The 19,458-nt window shown below is 37.4% G+C and overlaps 1 protein-coding gene and 1 non-coding gene across 2 annotated transcripts; both read left to right on the forward strand.

Annotated features, from left to right (window-relative positions):
- The first annotated feature begins 242 nt into the window (after window positions 1-242).
- On the forward strand, window positions 243-17,511 carry LOC120257436 (alanine--tRNA ligase, chloroplastic/mitochondrial). The gene is made up of 6 exons (XM_039264906.1): window positions 243-265; window positions 996-1,130; window positions 1,223-1,372; window positions 14,683-14,793; window positions 14,891-15,811; window positions 17,083-17,511. The coding sequence occupies exons 2-6, from the start codon at window positions 1,026-1,028 to the stop codon at window positions 17,494-17,496; spliced, it is 1,701 nt and encodes a 566-aa protein (XP_039120840.1). The 5' UTR covers window positions 243-265; window positions 996-1,025; the 3' UTR covers window positions 17,497-17,511.
- LOC120257438 lies at window positions 8,932-9,033 on the forward strand. The gene has a single exon (XR_005535681.1). It is a non-coding gene; the product is annotated as a small nucleolar RNA R71 (small nucleolar RNA).
- Window positions 17,512-19,458: the final 1,947 nt, after the last annotated feature.

A 19,458-nucleotide genomic window follows, 5' to 3' on the forward strand; every position in this document is an offset into this window, starting at 1 on the left:
CAGTTATTACGTATTGCTAATTGTTCCATATATCAAACATTATCCTTTTCATTCCTTATATTTTTCTAATTTTATGGATTTTGTCCTTGTTAGTATTTCGAACCATAAGTTCTACGCTTTTCTTGATATTGTTTGCAGGCAAAACTTTTTGCTTAATTTCTTGGTTTGGGTTGCCTCCAGAGGCTGTGTGAGTGTCTCGAAGATGATGATGAGGCATACTCTATCCTGGCATGATGAGGTATAATGGATTAGTTGATGTTTGGAGGTCAGTTCATCATGTATCAATGTGTTCAATAATGTTAATGGAATATTTTTGCTTATTGCCCGAACATTGTGCTCCTTATGATATATTGGGCATTCAAGAAAAATTAATAAACCATTTATTTGTGGCAATACTGCAACTCTTACCTTTTGAAAGTTAACTTTATGAATAGATTTGTGGGTTGTGAGCCAATATTAAACAAGTGGAATTTAAGTTGTACAGGCTAATTTTGCCTCTTCACATTTCGATAAAATAATACTGATAGGGCATACTCATCTTTGGATGCTTATACAGGCTAGAAGGAGCTACATTTATGATGTCTTAATGTTTTAACTTTTATTATTGTATTGGGGTGCTTAAAAGACCAACAAGGAAAACACACTGAAACATGGTGAAACATAAAAAATTTCTTGATCTGTGTAGAGCTCACTGAGATGTAGGATTTTCTAACAAGCCTACTTTTGGAAACGTGCTAACTGCTAAGGCAAAATTTTCTGCAAAACCTTAGTACTGGGATACTGGGATACTGCTTGCTGAGCTAGCATGGTATCTGTGTCTTTATTTGCTTTTGTGTCAGTATTGATCTAATCTTTCCTTTGCATGGATCTTCTTTTGTTGCGTTTTTCTTTTTTTTTTTTAATTGCTCCGGTCCATATTATATTCATGTCTCTATCACCGTCCATCTAAATTGCAGTTTTAGGACTTTTATAACGTTCTCTAAGTTATGTATCAGGTTGGTGTTGCAAAAGAACGTATAAAAAGGATGGGTGAGGAAGACAACTTCTGGGCCAGTGGGGTCACTGGTCCTTGTGGTCCATGCTCTGAGATCTACTATGATTTCCATCCAGAAAGAGGTTACTCAAATGTTGTATGTGTCTTTCCCTTGGAAAATGTCTTTAAGTTGTTATTCCAAAAACAGGATGCCCTAGGCATGATGCATCTGAAAAATACAATTTACAGGATTTGGGTGACGATACTAGGTTTATTGAGTTCTACAATCTTGTCTTCATGCAATATAATAGAAAGGATGATGGTTCCCTTGAACCCTTAAAACAGAAGAATATAGATACAGGCATGGGTCTTGAGCGTGTGGCACGAATACTTCAGAAGGTAAATGATATGCACTTTTTGTTCATCATACAATGATATTTTCGTTGTTGTGTTCAGCTATAGTTACTTTTTCTCTCCAACTCTTGCTGCTTGTTCAATTTAAATATAAAAGACAAATATCTATAATTTCTCCATTTGTTTTCCACAGAAGCACACACAGTTCGCAACATAAATTAGGAGATTAAAAGCTAATCATCCTTTAACACTTCTTTGAATCACATTCGAAAGTTAAGATTTGAATTTTTTGAATTTTATGTTATTAGTGCAAGATCATTATGTTTGCTTGAAATTATTCTTCTGTGTGCTACAGTGATGGCCAGTGTTGTATGCACATTTATCAGAGTTAACTACTAGCTAGGTTCAGACTACAGTCATTTGATATTAGATTGTTTAAATTGGATATGGATGAATCTTTCGGTGTGGTGGGCCATTTTATTTTTGTTGAAATATGTTATATTTTAGTGTATTAGAAAAGTCTGTTACTTAGTATATTAGAAAAGTTTATATTTGGTCTTGTTATTAGTTGGAAATAATCTCATTGTTTCCTGATATTATTATTTGAATTGGATTTATGTTTAGTCTATATAAGCAAGAGTCCCACTGTTGTATGCGGGTGGTTGATTTTAGTGTCTTGGTTTAATAATTCTCTCTCAACCTTGCCTCCACCCATGGCTCCATTTTCACATGAATCATGACTTTCTCTTTGATTTGCTTGGTTTGGTTTGCATTTAACAAATTTTAACTTGGAAATAGTTTAACAAGGACTTTGATCCTCAATGCATGTGTGGCTATAAAAGAGCCGGAATTTTGATTTGTGTCTCTGTTGTGTCCAGTACCTCTTAGATGCCCTCTTGACATGTGCTGGCTTTTTAACAAGTAACATGGTTTACAAGCTAGTCAATTTTTTTAGGACACCACCAACTTTGATAACTTATTAGATGGGCTTGGTCAAATGGAAAAATTTAAGTGTATAAGAAGAGAGATGCATGTAAATTCGTTCATAGCTTCATTTGGTCATTAAATGATGTGGGAATATTAATCTCTAATATGCAGATATAAATTGGAAGAAATTTGATCAATGGATATGTTTCATCGAGTTCTGAGAGAGCCAGCAAAGAGTTTGCCTTGAGATTTCCTCTAAGGCGTTAGAAACTGGCAGAGATATCTCTCTTCCTAGATTTTTAAGTGGTACCCATTCTTTTGTTGGTTCCGTTTGGTCAATCTTGGTCTAGATCAAGAAAGATGCCTTTTTTGCGTGATTATTCACCCTTCTAAACCTTGATCCTGATATGCTAAAACTAGATTTGGGATTAGGAGTTCTATTGCTCTCCTTTTGGTTTTGGCCTTGACATGGGTTCTAGCCGTAACATTCTAAATTAGCCAGTTCTGGGCCAGGCCATCAAAATTTATGCTCAGGCTAAGTAAAATGAGTTATAAATGTGCAGTCTGATCTGAGATCTAGTCTGTGCATGGTTGACATTCTAGCTGTGGTGGTCAAATATAACTAACAATCACTTTGCTAGTTCTTAAAATTAATTCTTTGTTGATGTGGGTGGAAAACTTAGAGATCATGGTGGAAAAAGTGTGTTTTCTCTTGGTGGAGAATTATCATTATATAACAAGTAAACAAGCTGAATTTCAGCCCTAGAATGCAGCTAAATTACAGATTTTTAGACTTTAAAACAGCTAATCTATCCTAATCAGGAAAGTAAAAGATTTACATATATTCTGCTAGCTTTATATGGTGCATAAAATCTGCCAAATTTAAACGGACAACTAATTCCTATGACAGCTCTATATGTTGCATAAAATCTGCCAAATTTAATGGACAATAAATTCCTTTGACATCCCCCCTCAAATTGATGTTGGTAAATGTACAAGCATCAATTTGCCAACAAGAAAATTATGGCGTTGACGTGTCATCGATTTGGTGAAGATATCTGCAATTTGTAGAGTGGTAGAGATATGTGGGAGGGTGATAACTTGATGGTCATAGGCCTCTCTGATGGAGTGGCATTCAACCTCGATGTGTTTCTTACATTCGTGGTAGATAGGGTTGGCAGTAATTTAGATGGCACTGGTGTTGTTAGCATGTAATGGAGATGGTTGTATTTGGGAGAAGCCAAGTTCTGTGAGGAGACCACGCAACCAAATAATCTCAGAACAAGCAGCAAACATGGCGTGATATTCTGCCTCAGTGGAAGACTTCGAGACAGAGTTCTGCTTTTTGCATTTCCATAAGATAAGAGCATCACCAAGAGACATACACCATCCGGTAGTAGATTTTCTAGTGTCTGGGCAGCCACCCCAATCTGTATCACTGTAGACTTGTAGCTTGAGTGAGGAACCAGTAGGAAAGAATAGGCCACGATTAGGAGCGCCAATGATGTACTGGATGATGCGTTTGTCTGCAGATAGGTGGAGATGCTAAGGGGATTGCATGAATTTGCTATCTATATGGACAGCATAAGAGATGTTCGGTCGAGTGATGGTTAGATAAATAAGACTACCAACCAGCTTTCGATATAAAGTAGGTTCTCAAGAAGCTCATCTTCGTCTCGTCGATATTTCACATTAACTTCCATTAGGGTTTCTACAGACTTACTGCTTGCGAGTCCGGCTAACGTGGCTAAATCACGAATATATTTGTGTTGATTCAAGAAGATGCCTTGAGGCCGATGATGCACCTCTAACCCCAAGAAGTAAGTGAGCCAACCAAGGTCATTCATGTGGAAAGTAGAGTAACAATTTCTGAATTTGAGTGATGGCTTGCATATTAGAACCTGTGATAACAATATCATCCGCATAAACAAGAAGTACAACTATACCCATAGATGTCTTTTGAAGAAACAAGGAGTCATATTGGCTTTGCGTATATGAAAAACCAAGAAGTGTGGATCGAAACTTTTCAAACCATACTCATGGTGCTTGCTTCAATCCATATACAGAGCGTTTTGGTTTACAAACATCATTTGGTGAAGTGGACATACCAAATGGTAGTTTTATATAAATGTCTTTCTTGAGATCACCATGTAAGAATGCGTTTTTGACGTCCATTTGAAGCAAAGGCCATGATTGAGATGCAGCAAGGACTAATATGGTTCACACAGTGGTCAATTTAACTACCGGTGCGAAAGTCTCATCATAGTCTAGGCCATATTCTTGCTTATTCTCAAGCACCACTAGTTGTGCCTTATATCGCTCAATGGATCCATCAGAACAAAGATTGACAGAAAATACAAACTTGCTGCCCAAAGGTTTCACAGATGGGAGACATGCTACTACATCCCAAGTTTGGTTTTCTTCAAGTAAGAAGTTTTGTTTCAATTGCTTTTCGCCAACACTCATGCTCCATTTCTAGTTTATAAAATGATGGAATAGAAATAGAGGACAAGGTGGCTGTCAAGGATATAGGATTAGGAAAACCATACCTATCTGGGGGTTGATTGACTCGAGTACTATGTCTGCTGATTGTAGGAGCGTTTGCTCAAACGGGATCAACAACAAGAGAATCAGCTTGAGGGATTGGGAGGTGTGGTAGTCGGACTTGACATGTGTTGCACAACCGCAAGCGCACGGTTTTGCCAAGTAGTAAATAAGTATCGATCCCACGAGGACCAAGTGTAATTACCAACCTATTGCAACAAGAGATTATCTAGACAATTAAAAAGGTGAGAATTAAGAACAACAAGAAACAAGGAAATGAAAACACAATCGTAGGTCAAGGGACATGTGGTCCTGGATCGTACTTCGAGCTAAAATAAACTTAGGTTTGGGAACTCACCACTAGGTATAATATGAACGATGTGTTGGATCTAGGTTATAATTGGGTAGATCTCTCGAAGGGCATTAATCCTAAACTACTTGTCACTCTCTTTCAAGAGATAACAAGTTAGACCTTGATTAGGCTACCTCCTACTTCGTGGTAGATAAACCTCTTCAAAACTCGATTACATACAATGATTAAGGCAAAGACCCTCAAGAATTACCTTTCGGTATATTCAGATGTGATTAAAGAGGTTCCAAGACCCAAGTTAACCTCTCACCAACCTAGATCTCTAAGATAGCAAGCAATGCTTTCACAATCATCTGTCGTCGTATTCAAATCAGGAAATCAGCTCAAGAAATCTCACCATTGAGCATAAAAAGATCCATACAAAAAGTGTCAACACATCATACACAAAACACCTTGGGTTAATCCCAAACCTAAGAAAAGTTCTACTCACACACCATCTTAGTTACAAAAGAAAAAGATAGAAAGAGAAGAAAGTCCGGTAGCAACACAACAAGTCGAGAGAACTCCCCTATGATGTTCTACAAGGTTTGATCTTCAATTTCCGACTCTCCTTCCTTCCTTCAACCCTCTCCAGTGTCTTGGATCTTCCTTCTTCCTTTCCGTACCCAGACCCCTTTTTCCGATCTTTTCCCCTTTTTAGAGCCCCTTTATGGTCCTCTTTATAGCTAAAAAGATAAAAGTCGGGCCCCAGCTACTTTTATGGACCATGTGTACTTCATCAGATCACGAGATAGGTCAGTGTTTCTTCCCGGGCTCTGTGTTTCTCACCCAATTCCAGCTTCCCTACAATGAAAAACAACTAGAAGAAGTAGATTGTACAAGGAGAAAGGAAATGACCATAAAAACTAGGAAAAATGCATGAATACTAGCTAAATGCATGATGTTTATAATGCAATTTATATGTGCAACAAACTCCCCCAAGCCTGAATTTTGCTTGCCCTCAAGCAATGTTACAATTTAGACAACATGACAAGGGAAGTTAACAGAATTCAAATGATGACATTATCTAGCACTGTGACACAAGCATAACTTTATGAATAGAGTTCATAAAGGTCATGGAGTAATTCAGACTTGTCCCATAGGATAGAGCTCAGACACGAGCATCACAAAAAAGAACTTGATTCACCTCACATGCAAAATGGTCCCTGAAATTTAAGATAGGATATATAGATGCATGAGTCTTAGAGACTTCATAGAAGTCCTCTTACACATCTCATGCCAAGTTGCTTATTAGAGGGATCAATAGGATTTCTTTAACCATTCATTGATCTCAATTCTTTGTCCGACTAACATAGGATGTGATTGATTTTTCCCGGCGTGCACATGGTTAGGCTACAAGAGCCACCCTTCTACATGTTACAATCCCTACATAGACGCACTCATGTCTCAGATAGCAAATAGCCCATGAAAAACAGAGGAGTGCTCGCCATAGACCTCTCTCTTTCGCTCAGTTCAAAAATTCAAAACATCACCCATATCATTTCCCTCTTATTTGAGAACTTAACTTAGGCAAAGAGAATGCTATGGGATCACAAAATCTCAAGAAGAATCCATTGCAAATGTATATACTAAATTAAAATGCAAGATCATAAGCAATGAGATTAGCAAAGTTAGACTCATGCAAATGCAAGTGCGCAGTCCAATCACTATTAGATAAGAAAATCTATTCCATGGCCTTTTTGTGTCACGCTACACAATTCATCATAGGATTTCTGATGACAAGTCTTTTTGAAATCAACTCAAGATAAATATGCAAATGCAGGCGCAAAGGGATGTATGAAAAAGATGCAATGCAACTACTAAACTAACTCCCCAAGCCTACTTCAAGCATTGCCCTCAATGTTAAGAAATTAATTAAAAGTAAGCAAATGGGGAGTAGAGACTCGACCGGATCACGTGGGAGGAGGAAAGTGGCCCTTTGCTCGACTAGCCATTCGTAGATTGAATTAGTTTGTTGCCGGAGCCGGGTTTAGATTGGGCCAGCTTTGTTGTTCAGCACAGACACAACCCGGGATGTGGTCTTTGAAATGTGTTTTGTAACTCCTCTTGATAGCTTGTTCAAGTAGATCAACCCTACAACATGAACTTTCAACAAAATAGTGTTTAACAGAGTTAGCCAAATCAAATTCTACTTTTTCTTCACCAACAGTTAAAGAAAGCTTGCCATTTTTAACATCAATAAGTGCCCCGCGTAGCTTGCAAGAAGGGTCTCCCAAGAATGATTGGAATTTGAGTGTCTTCCTCCATTTCTAACACCACAAAGCCGGGTACAAAAGAACTTACCGACCTTTGATTGGGATATCTTCAAGAATACCTATCGATGTTTGACTGGATCGATCCAAGGAAATGCAAGGGAAATTGTTGTCGGCTTTTAACTCTCCCATGTCTCAGTTTCTGCACACCGACAAAGGCATCAAGCTTACACTTGCACCTAGATCACATAGAGCTTTCTCAAAGCTGCTGCCCCAATTTCACATGGAATCGAGAAGCTGCTCGATCTTTCGCTTTTGAGGCAATTTGTTTTTGATTAATGCACCGCACTCCTCCAACATGCCATCGCTTTCATACTCCTCTAATCTTCTTTCTTTAGACAAAAATATCCTTCAAAAACTTCGTGATATGATGGCATTTGTTGCAAAGCTCTCGTGAAAGGAACGCTGATGTATAACTTCTTAAGAACTTCTAAAAACTTTCCAAATTGCTTGTCCAACTTGGCCTTGGCTAACCTTTTGTGGAAATGGCAATCGGTGGCACGTGAAGGTTTTGGAGGTATATACCTCGGTGTTTCATCAACTTTTTTCTCGCATCTCCACTCGCTAGTGTTCACCGCTTGTCGCTAGTGTATCATTTCTTTCACCTGGATTCACCCCAATGTTTTTCATTTTCAGCTTGTTTTCTGACTTGGGATCTTCCAATTGTTTTTTCCACTCCTTAGAGTTATAGCTTTGCAATGCTCACTTGGATTAATTTCTCGTTTTTCCCCGGAAACATCCCTGGGGTCCTGATGAAGAACTAGCTTGTTGAAAGCAATCTGATTTTCCAAAGATTTTGTCAGTGGGTAGCCAAGGAATCAACCTTAGAAGTAAGTCGCGAATTGCTTCATTCATGACTTGACCTTGTTGCTTAAACTCTTCATTTTGCTTGGCTTGTGTTACAACAAAATTCTCTAGCAAAGCCTCCAAATTTGATTTCTGCACAGGTTGTGGATTGGAAATTCTCCTGCTGAACTCGGTGGCCGCTCTAGGGACATTAGAGTCGTGGTTTTGATCAAAGTGAGGTTGATTGCTCTCGTAGGGAAAGATTAGGATGATTTCGCCAACCGTGGTTGTAGGTGTTGGAGAATGGATCATCGACTGGGTCTTTGACTCGAAATTGAGATAGTTCATTTGCTCCACTCGATGGTTCCTCAAGAGTGGGATGCGATCACTGACGCTTACAGCTAGACGTCCCGTGGAACCACGATTTCACATGTAGCATCATGGCACTTGGAGCATTCAGCTTTGTCAAATTTTTGAGTTAAAGCATCCACCTTGGTCGCAATTAAGTTTAAGGTCTCCACCCTCATGTCTTCCCTGCAGTTTTGGAGTGGTGCTTTCTTTCACTTGCCCATCGGGCAATGGTCGAGAGCCATGTCTTCAATTAAATTATAGGCATCATCCACTTTTTTTGTTCATCAAAGCTCCTCCGATGCAAAGATCAACCCGAAAATGCGAGAGTTATAGTTTAATCCATCTGAGAATGTTTGCACAACCACCATTTCTCCAAGCCATGGTGTGGGCATAGTCTCATAAGTTCCTTGAATCTATCCCAAGCTTCATACATGCTGATTCACCATCCTTTTGATAAAAACCAGTTGATTTGGTTCCGCAAATCGAGTCGCTTTTTGCTTGGCGGGAAATACTTAGAAAAGAAAAAAACTTGGAGCAATTGATCCCATGTTTTTGATAGAGCCTTCATGTAGTGAATGTAACCAAGCTCGAGCCTTGTCCCGTGAAAGAGAATGGAAAAAGTCCGAGTCTCAATCGCATTCGTGGGACTCCATCGAGCTTAACAAAGGTCGCAAAGATTTGAGAAAAACGAGAGATGGAGGTGTGGATCTTCTACTCGGTGAACCTCCAAACCGATTCTCATGAATTAATGACATGAGTGCCGGGTCGCAATTTGAAAATTGTTTGCTTCAACCGGTGGTATTGCAATGCTCGGAATGCAATCCTTGAGCACTCGGGCTGCAAATTCCTTCAAAGTTTTACTATTATCCTCCATGTTTGATGCTTGTGAGGACTCTTTTAAGCTTGGTTTTCCTTTGATATTGAAGTCGGAAATCCCTCTCAAATTCTTGATTAGGTTCTAACAGACTTCCAAGACTTCTATTTCTTTGCATAGAATGAGAATTAACCTGCAGAAGAAACAAAAACAAGTTAAGTGAATTGGACTAATCTGGGAAAAACAGAGAATAAAATGCCTAGTCTAACCAAGGGTTGCAATTCAATTAATATCACACTATAGTCCCCTACATCAGCGCTAAGAACTTGTTGCACAACCGCAAGCGCACTCGCTTTTACCAAGTAGTAAATAAGTATCGATCCCACGAGGACCAAGTGTAATTACCAACCTATTGCAACAAGAGATTATCTAGACAATTAAAAAGGTGAGAATTAAGAACAACAAGAAACAAGGAATGAAACACAATCGTGGGTTGAAGGGACACATGGTCATGCGGATCGCATTTCAGGCTAAAATAAACTTAGGTTCTGGGAACTCACCACAAGGTATAATATGAACGATGTGTTGGATCTAGGTTATAATTGGGTAGATCTCAAGGGCATTAATCCTAAACTACTTGTCACCTCTTTCAAGAGATAACAAGTTAGACCTTGATTAGGCTACCTCCTACTTTCGTGGTAGATAAACCTCTTCAAAACCCGATTAGTACAATGATTAGGGCAAAGACCCTCAAGAATTACCTTCGGTATATTCGAAAGTGATTAAAGAGGTTCCAAGACCCAAGTTAACCTCTCACCCAACCTAGATCTCTAAGATAGCAAGCAATGCTTTCACAATCACAAGTCGTGTATTCAAATCGAAATCAGCTCAAGAAATCTACCATTGAGCATAAAAGATCCATACAAAAGTGTCAACACATCATACACAAAACACCTTGGGTTAATCCCAAACCTAAGAAAAGTTCTACTCACACACCATCTTAGTTACAAAGAAAAAGATAGAAAGAGAAGAAAGTCTGCAGAAAGCAACACAACAAGTCGAGAGAACTCCCTATGATGTCTACAAGGTTTGATCTTCAATTTCCAGCCTCCTTCCTTCTTCAACCCTCTGTGTCTTCGTGATCTTCCTTCTTCCCTTTCCACCGCCACTCTTTTTCGATCTTTTCCCCCTTTTTAGAGCCCCTTTATGGTCCTCTTTATAGCCAAAAAGATAAAAAGTCGGGCCCTCAGCCACTTTTTATGGACCACGAGTACTTCGTCAGCACTCACGAGATAGGGTCATGTGTTTCTTCCCGCCTCGTGTTTCTCAGCCCAATTCCAGCTTCCCTACAATGAAAACAACTAGAAGAAGTAGATTGTACAAGGAGAAAGGGAAATGACCATAAAAACTAGGAAAAATGCATGAATACTAGCTAAATGCATGATGTTTATAATGCAATTTATATGTGCAACAACATGGTGGGGGTGCATCTATGATACACTAAGAGTGGTTTAGGAGATGAGGAACCTGTAGTAGAGTTAGTAAACAAGGGAATAATAGAAAATGAAGGAGAAAGGGTGATCTTTGTGGTTGGAAAAAAATACTGATTTTCTAAATATATCACATTTCTAGAAACCCGAATACGATGTAGATTAGGATCATAACAAAGAAAATCTTTTTGATGTGTAGAGTATCCTAGAAAAGCACACTTGACTGATTGAGCCGTGGGTTTTGTGGATTCATGTGACGGGTGATGAACATAGCACACACAGCCAAAGGTACGGAGATTAGAATAATTTGGATTATGACTAAATAACCGAGTGAAAGAAGAGACATGATTTAATGAAGGAGAGGGTAATCTACTAATGAAGTGTGCAGCAGTGGAAAGTGCTTCACACCAGAACTTAAAGGGCACAAATGACTCTAATAAAAAGGGTACGAACAACATTGAGAAGATGACGATTTTTTCTTTTAGCCACCCCATTTTGTTGAGGGGTTGAAGGACATGACCGTTGAGAGATTATGCCATTGGCTTGCAAAATTTCTTGAAACAAATGAGACATATATTCACCCCCATTGTCCGAGCGAGGAATCTTAATCGTCGCAGAAAATTGGGTCTGAATATATGCATCGAGAAGCTTGAAAACTGAAAATACTTATTTTTTAGAATGTAATAAATAAATCCATGTGAAATGAGTGTAGTCATTAATAAAAGTAACAAAGTATTTATAATTAGCGTGAGAAGTAACTGGTGCCATACCCCACACATCGCTATGTATCAAATCAAACGGTTGAACTTCATTTGGTGTATGAGTGGGAAATAGAAAAGTTTTGCTTTTGTTGAGTTTACAAGAATTGCAGTTAAAATCAATAACATTTTGAGAAAGTGACCTTTTATTCCCAAGTAAACCTGTTTTTAGCAAATCAAAAAGAACAATATTGTTTTGATGTCCAAGAAGTTTATGCCATGCTTGGAAATCAATATGAGCAGAATTGCAAGTTACAAAGGGCAATGAGAGGGATGAAGGCAAAGGAAATTGGATGGAAAAAGACGTCCGACTTTAGGCTCCCTCGCGATCATCCTCCCTGACTGTTGATCCTGCACAAGACAACCAGACTTAGAAAATGCCACCTTGCAATTAATATCAACCAATTGGCCGACAGAAATAAGATTAGTGGTAAGGCTAGGAAAGACAAAGACTTCATTTAGAGAGGAAGAAATATCACCAGTTGTTGTGATAGGTAAATGGCTGCCATTGGCAGTATGAATCTTAAGATTTCCGGAATATTTGTTTGCATTGGTAAGAAAATGAGCATTATTCGTCGTATGGTTAGAAGCTCCAGAATCAAAGTACCAAGTAGATGATGTAGGAAAAGCTTTATCCAAGAGTCCTAAAGTGGAGAATGCAGACATGATCACTTGCTGAATCATTTCAGGGGTCACAGGCTGAATAGGCATTGGAGTATTTTGTGTTGATGCTGCATTCACAGAACTGCCAGTCCTTGAAGGCCCAACTAAAGCTGTATATGCTGTCTTTGATTTTTAGGAGGTCGGATAGGACATTCCTTGATAATATGGCCATCCTTTTTGCAGTAGTTGCAGAATTTTTCGGAACAGTTTGAAGCATAATGCCCAAATTCTTTGCAACAAATACACTAAACAGTGCAAATATCCTTATCTCTCGGCTTACCATGTGTTGCATAAGCCATAGGGACAAAAGTAGATTTCTCCTCTTTCAGTGTATTTTGAGTGATAAGGTGTTGTTCCTCCCGAAATAGATCATTGAGACATGCATCCAAAGAGAGGACCGGGTCTCGATTCACAAGGTTAGACCTAGTTGCTTCAAATTCAGATCTTAGTTTCATAAGAAATTGATCCCTTTTGGTAGTTTCATGGACTGCTTGAACAGATTTAAGAAGAGTAGCTAAGTCATGTTGAAGAGTAGCATAAACAATATCGGTATATTCAGCCCAAATATTCATGAAGCAAGAGTAAAAATCAGAGATGGAGAGACTATCCTGTTGAAGAGTAGCTAAGTCATGTTCCAGTTGGAATCGTCGTGCAGTGTTATGTTGACTGTAAAGTTTCTTGAGATGAGTCCACATTTCTTTTGAAGTCTTGAAAGGCCGAAGATTCAAGACAATGTTGAATTCAACAGATCCTAGAATCCACGCCATGATTTAAGCATCCTTGACCTCCCACTTGGCATGCTCAATTTTCTTCTTGTTTTTGTCCGGAGCAGGAGTGTTGCCATCAACATAGCCCCATAAGTCCTTCCCTTTAACAAAAATCTGGAAGTGGAATGCCCAGGCTGGGTAGTTTTTGCCATTAAAGCGAATCAAGAAAGCATTATACTTGTCTGAAGACATGAGATCGAGAGAACTTGAATTAGGAACAAGGGAAAGAACTAGGATGAAATGAATTAGGAACAAGGGAAAGAACTAGGATGAAATGGACAATTGAACTTTACATATCAAAACTGTGGCTCGGATACCATGTAAAACTTAGAGATCTTGGTGGAAAAAAGTGTGTTTTCTCTTGGTGGAGAATTGTCATTATATAACAAGTATACAAGCTGAATTTCAGCCCTAGAATGCAGCTAAATTACAGATTTTTAGCCTTTAAAACAGCTAATCTATCCTAATCAGGAAAGTAAAAGATTTACATATATTCTGCTAGCTTTATATGGTGCATAAAATCTGCCAAATTTAAATGGACAACTAATTCCATTGACAGCTCTATATGTTGCATAAAATCTGCCAAATTTAATGGACAATTAATTCCTTTGACAGTGGGAACTCAATATAACATGTTTTAGAAGGTTGATTCCACAAGGAGTATGGGAGTGCCTTTTACCTGTTCGCGTAAACATCCTTCTTAAGGAATTGCTTCTGAGAAATATATAAAGATATGTTTGCTATCAAATCCAAGAACTTGAAGCAACAGAAATAGGTGAACAAAAGGTATTACAATTCTAAGAACTACAGTGATGATTCAAGAATTTAGCTATCAAAGCAGTGATCTAGTCATGTGAGTAGTTTAACATCAATGGCAGACCTTTTATTTCTTCCCACTGATGAATAGTTGAGATACTGAGCGTTTCCTGGTTAGTTCAAGGGGCAAGAGTTGAGTTAAAATTAAAAGCCAGTAATTAGAAGTTGTGATTTTCTTGCTAATGTCATATTACAGAGTCATTACATGCAACATTTCAAGGCCTTACAGTTCAATAATATACTAGTTCATCTAACTTGAGATATAAGAACGTTGCAAAAACATCTTTTGATGATTTGGCATAACAAAGAAGCTGACAAGTTGGTTGTTGAATGACCATTAATATGGTGGAGTTGTTGAATAGCTGGTTTTCAATAAAGATCTGTATATACTGGTTAATTATAGTAAACTTTTAATAAGTTATGTTCTCCTAAGAGATGGTTCCATATCTTGTGAACCTCCAAAAGTAGTGCTTTAGCAAGCTGGGGCTTCACTTTATTGAAGACTAAATATTCAAAAGTTTGGATAAAAGGACATATGGAAGATACTGGCACTAATGAATATGATTTCTATCAACTGATGCTATGGGCTAGGTAATGTACATAACCTCCTTCATATATATTGAGGGCTATTTGTTTGTCTTGAATGTGCAACACACTGGTTACTTGCAAGCACCTATAACATTACAAGATGCAGTACCTTTTTGTGGCATCAGCAGAGTTACCTTGAATGTTTCTTTTGCTACTGATTATTTCTTTGCACTTGGTATCAGACGAGTTAAAATTATTTCCTGAATAGATATGCCTATACCTATTGCAGGTTCCAAACAATTATGAGACAGACTTGATGTTCCCCATCATAGAGAAGGCATCTAAATTGGCGAAGGTTTCTTATGCTAATGCAGATGATGATACAAAAACTAATCTTAAAGTATGATCTTCTGCATGCCTTGTTTTCCTTTTTGATAAGAAAACAATAATTTTTGGCATTAAACATTGATCTGAAACTAAATCTTGCCTTATTGCAGATAATTGGAGATCATATGCGTGCGGTTGTTTTTCTAATATCAGATGGTGTTTTCCCATCCAATATTGGAAGAGGTTATGTTGTTAGAAGACTTATAAGAAGAGTTGTTCGTATTGGTAGATTACTAGGCATAAAGGGTGATGGTGACCAAAACCCTGAAGGAGCTTTTTCGCCAGTTCTTGCAGAGTCAGTAATACAACTAAGTGCCCAAATTGATCCACATGTAAAAACAAGGACACCACGTATTCTTGAGGAGCTAGAAAGAGAGGAACTTAGGTTTGTTCAGACTTTAGAGAGAGGAGAAAAGCTTCTAGATGAGTTTTTGTCAAATGCCTTGTCTTTCAGCCCTGAAAATGGAGACAGGCCTCAGCTTTCTGGTAAAGATGCATTTCTTTTATATGATACATATGGATTTCCTATAGAAATAACAACAGAAGTTGCTGAGGAGAGAGGTGTGAGTGTGGACATGAATGGCTTTGATGTAGAAATGGAAAAACAAAGACAGCAATCTCAGGCAGCTCACAATGTTGTCAAACTTTCAGTTGGAAGTGACAGTGAACTTGCAAGTAATATTCCTGATACTGAATTTTTGGGGTATGAGACACTTTTTGCAAGTGCCACCATAAAGGGCTTATTGGTGGATGGAAATTCGGTACAAGAGGTTTCTGAAGGTAAAGATGTGGAAATTATGTTGAACAGGACCCCGTTTTATGCTGAATCAGGTGGTCAAATAGGTGACAATGGTTTTCTATACTCCTTTGAAGATGAAGATGGTACACAGAAAACTATTGTTAAAATAACAGATGTGCAGAAGTGTTTTGGTAATGTATTTGTTCACAAGGGCATGATTAAAGAGGGGAAAATTGCAGTGGGCTTGGAAGTGGATGCTGCTGTTAATGCAAAGCTGAGGCAAGGAGCTAAAGTATGATATATATATATATATATATATCTCTACCATATTCTTTTGTTATTTAATTTGATTTAGTCATTGGTATTTCATTAGTGATGCTGTATCTCCCTTACTTTTTGTTAAGATCCAGACATTGTTGATTGTCTTCCATTTCCTAGTTATTAAGAAATTCTCTTCAAACACTGACTTGGTTTCTAGATTTTCAAAGTATAAGTCATGGTAGCTGAAAAGAAATGGAACCTTCATATGCATGTTGAGACCCTTTTTTTAGATGCAAACCGAAAATATTATCTGGCTTTAATTCAATCCAGAAGCTTAAGCTAATAAGATGAGGGACCCATGCTTATGTGTACATATCCATATAATATCAAATTATCTGATGTAGGCTATTAGTCTGATGTGTACATATCCATATGCGTGCTGCATCCATGCTTATAAGAATCAACCCATCAAATTATCTGATATGCCTCCTTTTGTCACTAGTCAATTTTAATTAGAATGTTACAAATAAACCAAATAAAGCATAAAAACCATACAAACCTGTCTTTAATATCATGTTAGGTGCAAACTAAACATATTTTCTCAAGTTTAATTCAACCTTAAAGTTGAAACTAATAAAATGAGAGACCTAAGTTATATATTAGATTTATATTTACCAAATTAACCAATGAGAATATTAGTTAATCTAATATCTTCATAGGTAGTCTAAGAAGAAATGTTCAAGCCTTGTTATGAACATGTTTCTCAACCACAAAATCAGTTTTATAGTAACACTTCCTATTGTCCAAGTCAAAATGCCTCAGACCAACCAATTATTGCCTAGTTTTGGAGTTGTCATTGTCATTTGATGGACTGATAGCAACATTTTCGGTAACCTCTTCTACTGCTGAAGAAATTACAAATCGGTGGAGTTTTTATCTGCTTTCTGCAATATCTGCTGAGTTACTAAGTTTTAAATACATTTTATGCATGGGTAACATAACCAAACATATCTACCTTGTCAAAGAGTAATTGTGAATTTACCAATATGGGTTTCTAGGGATGCAGCCTCGATGATGGGTTGATTCTTAGACCTCATTTTTTGTTCTGTCATACTAATCTTTTTATCCTGTAAGTGTCTAGTTAATTCTCTCTTTCATTTTGTATGGATAAAATTAAAATTTGCTATCCATATTTTTATAACTTTTGTCGGAGAAAATGAGTAGCATTCTCTCCTCTTTTTTTCATTCTGATAATGCAGTTTAATCTGTTGTTTGACAACGGTTTATGTATTTTAATTCCAGGTTCATCATACTGCAACTCATTTACTACAAGCTGCACTTAAAAGTGTAATTGGGCAGGAAATTTCGCAGGCTGGTTCCTTGGTGGCATTTGACCGTCTCCGATTTGATTTTAACTTCCATCGTCCGCTCTTAGAACACGAGCTAATTGTGATTGAAGAATTGATTAACGGATGGGTAGCTGATGCTACACATCTCCAAACAAAAGTGATGGCTTTGACAGATGCTAAGAGAGCTGGCGCAATTGCAATGTTTGGCGAAAAATATGGAGAGCAGGTCTGTCATTTCTCAGTAACTTTCTTATGCACTTTTGATTTTCACTGCTTTCTGCTTAAAAAAAATTGCTTGTTACCCATGATAAAGAATGACACTACACATAAATATACTCATTTTCGCTTCATATATATGTTGAGATGAAGTTAAGCTTGAGCTTGTCAAGATTTTCTACCCATTCATTTGCTTATGACATGGCCATTTGGAGACGTCTTTTACTTGGTCATTGAAGTGTGGTTTTTTTTTTCATTGTTTATGAGGAACTGTTTTTTCATCATTTTTACTGCCATATTTTAAGAAGTGGAAGATGGCTAGTGTGTGAAAAATATGGAGGTAGTCTAATAGTCTTAAGTTCAAATATTAATCTAATTTGAATAAGTTTATATTTATGATATAATTTTTATTATACAATTCTGAGAATCCATAATGGCCTTCATTTTAATCTGTACTAGGATAGTGATAGAAATTAAGGTAAGCTCCTTCACAGTATGAAATCGCTTGAGGGTCAGTTGTTGCCTATATATGACACACATAAATAATGTTCAAGGGCATGATGAAGAAAACACTGAATCTCTAATAGGAATAAGCACATTATATTTTTGAACAGACATTCGAGTAGGATAATTGAACAGCTAAACACAATATCCTAAACTACAGACTGCAAGCCTTGTTTGTATGATCATGTTGACCTAATTGGGACCAAACAAGACAATCTTGTTTGCTGGCCCTTAAAACCTGATCAGGACTGTAAACAATAGAACAGGGGGGAGCTACTATCATAGGCTGGTTGCGTATGATGCTAACAAATAGAAAATTGAGTAGTTGAAAACTTTTTATTAGTAGAAGCAGGCAGCAATCCTCTTGAGTTTGAGAGATTGTATTCTTTCAATGAGTCTATCAAACCTTATTCAGCCAATGCTATAGATTGCTGGTAAGAAAGAGAAATGCTCAAATTAAGGCGGAGAAAATCTCCTAGGATTTCATTGCCATCAGCTAAATAGAGAGATAAAAATGAACCAAATCAAACACATTCATTCCTTGCAATGATTTATGGATGCTTATATATGACCTCAAAGAAACCCTAAAATGTGAAGAGAAAAAGTCTAAAACAGGCCCACCTAACTTATAATAAAAACAAGGATTAAAACCCTATACGAAAATAAGAAATCACAAAACAAGACTTCTAATTTGGAAAATAACTCTACTGGACAAACCTCTGGTAGGACCAAATTAAGGCTTTTTCTACAGTAAACCTTTAAGTGTCTAGGATGATCGAAGGCCTTCTCAAATCTAGACTCCTCAGGAAAAAATATTAATATTTGGTCCATCATCAAGACCAAGTTGATCAGGTTGAGATCCAAAATTCTTACACACATACCTGGAACAATTCATAGAATCAGTCATTCTTTTTCTTGCCGGACTAGTTCATCAATTGAAAGTCTTCTTTTTCTTCAGACAGTACATACAATGAATAGACTTTCGTTTCTGTTAATACTTTTTGCTAGCAGGTTTGTTAACTAAAAAAATAGGATGAGTTGCTGAAATAAATAATTCCTAATTTCTAGGGATTGATTGTTATTAGAATCTCAAGAATCTCAACTTCTATAATAGGAGATTAATTGTATTTTTTGAATTCAATGGGAAAGAAGAGAATTTGCAATGTTTCTTCTCCAAAATTATTCTCTCCTTGTGTGTTTCTTCATGGTATGAGAGCTTTGCTTAGATCTGGCCTAACTGCGCACCAAATTGCAGAGAAAGATGTATAGGAAGGCATTAGCAGGGTCGAGCAGGGGAGATGTGTCAAGCATGTCTCAACCTACCCCTACAATCGTCCCCACTGCGAACTCGGAAAATCCGAGTTATTCTTCTTTACAAATTACAACATGCAAATTAAATGGAAAAAATTTCCTTAGATGGTCGAGATTTGTTCTTATGGTTGTGAAAGGAAAAGGTTAACTGTGAAGATAGGAGAAATAGTTTGTATATCTCATTAGTAAAGGAGTACAAGGATATATATAGAGAAATATTAGGGTTTTGTGGTATGGGCCCAATATGGCCCATTAACCAAATATAAACTATAACATAATTCTAACACTCCCCCTCAAA

The sequence above is a fragment of the Dioscorea cayenensis genome, unplaced genomic scaffold, assembly GCF_009730915.1.
Source record: "Dioscorea cayenensis subsp. rotundata cultivar TDr96_F1 unplaced genomic scaffold, TDr96_F1_v2_PseudoChromosome.rev07_lg8_w22 25.fasta BLBR01002117.1, whole genome shotgun sequence".
Taxonomy (NCBI): Eukaryota; Viridiplantae; Streptophyta; class Magnoliopsida; order Dioscoreales; family Dioscoreaceae; genus Dioscorea; species Dioscorea cayenensis.

What these genes read in the sequence shown, in the direction of transcription:
- LOC120257436 (XM_039264906.1), top strand. Translation starts at nt 1,026, where the DNA reads ATGGGTGAGGAAGACAACTTCTGGGCCAGTGGGGTCACTGGTCCTTGT. An exon ending in AAAGAGGTTACTCAAATGTT is followed by an intron (nt 1,131 to 1,222) that starts GTATGTGTCTTT and finishes TACAATTTACAG; the next exon opens with GATTTGGGTGACGATACTAG. An exon ending in ATACAAAAACTAATCTTAAA is followed by an intron (nt 14,794 to 14,890) that starts GTATGATCTTCT and finishes GCCTTATTGCAG; the next exon opens with ATAATTGGAGATCATATGCG.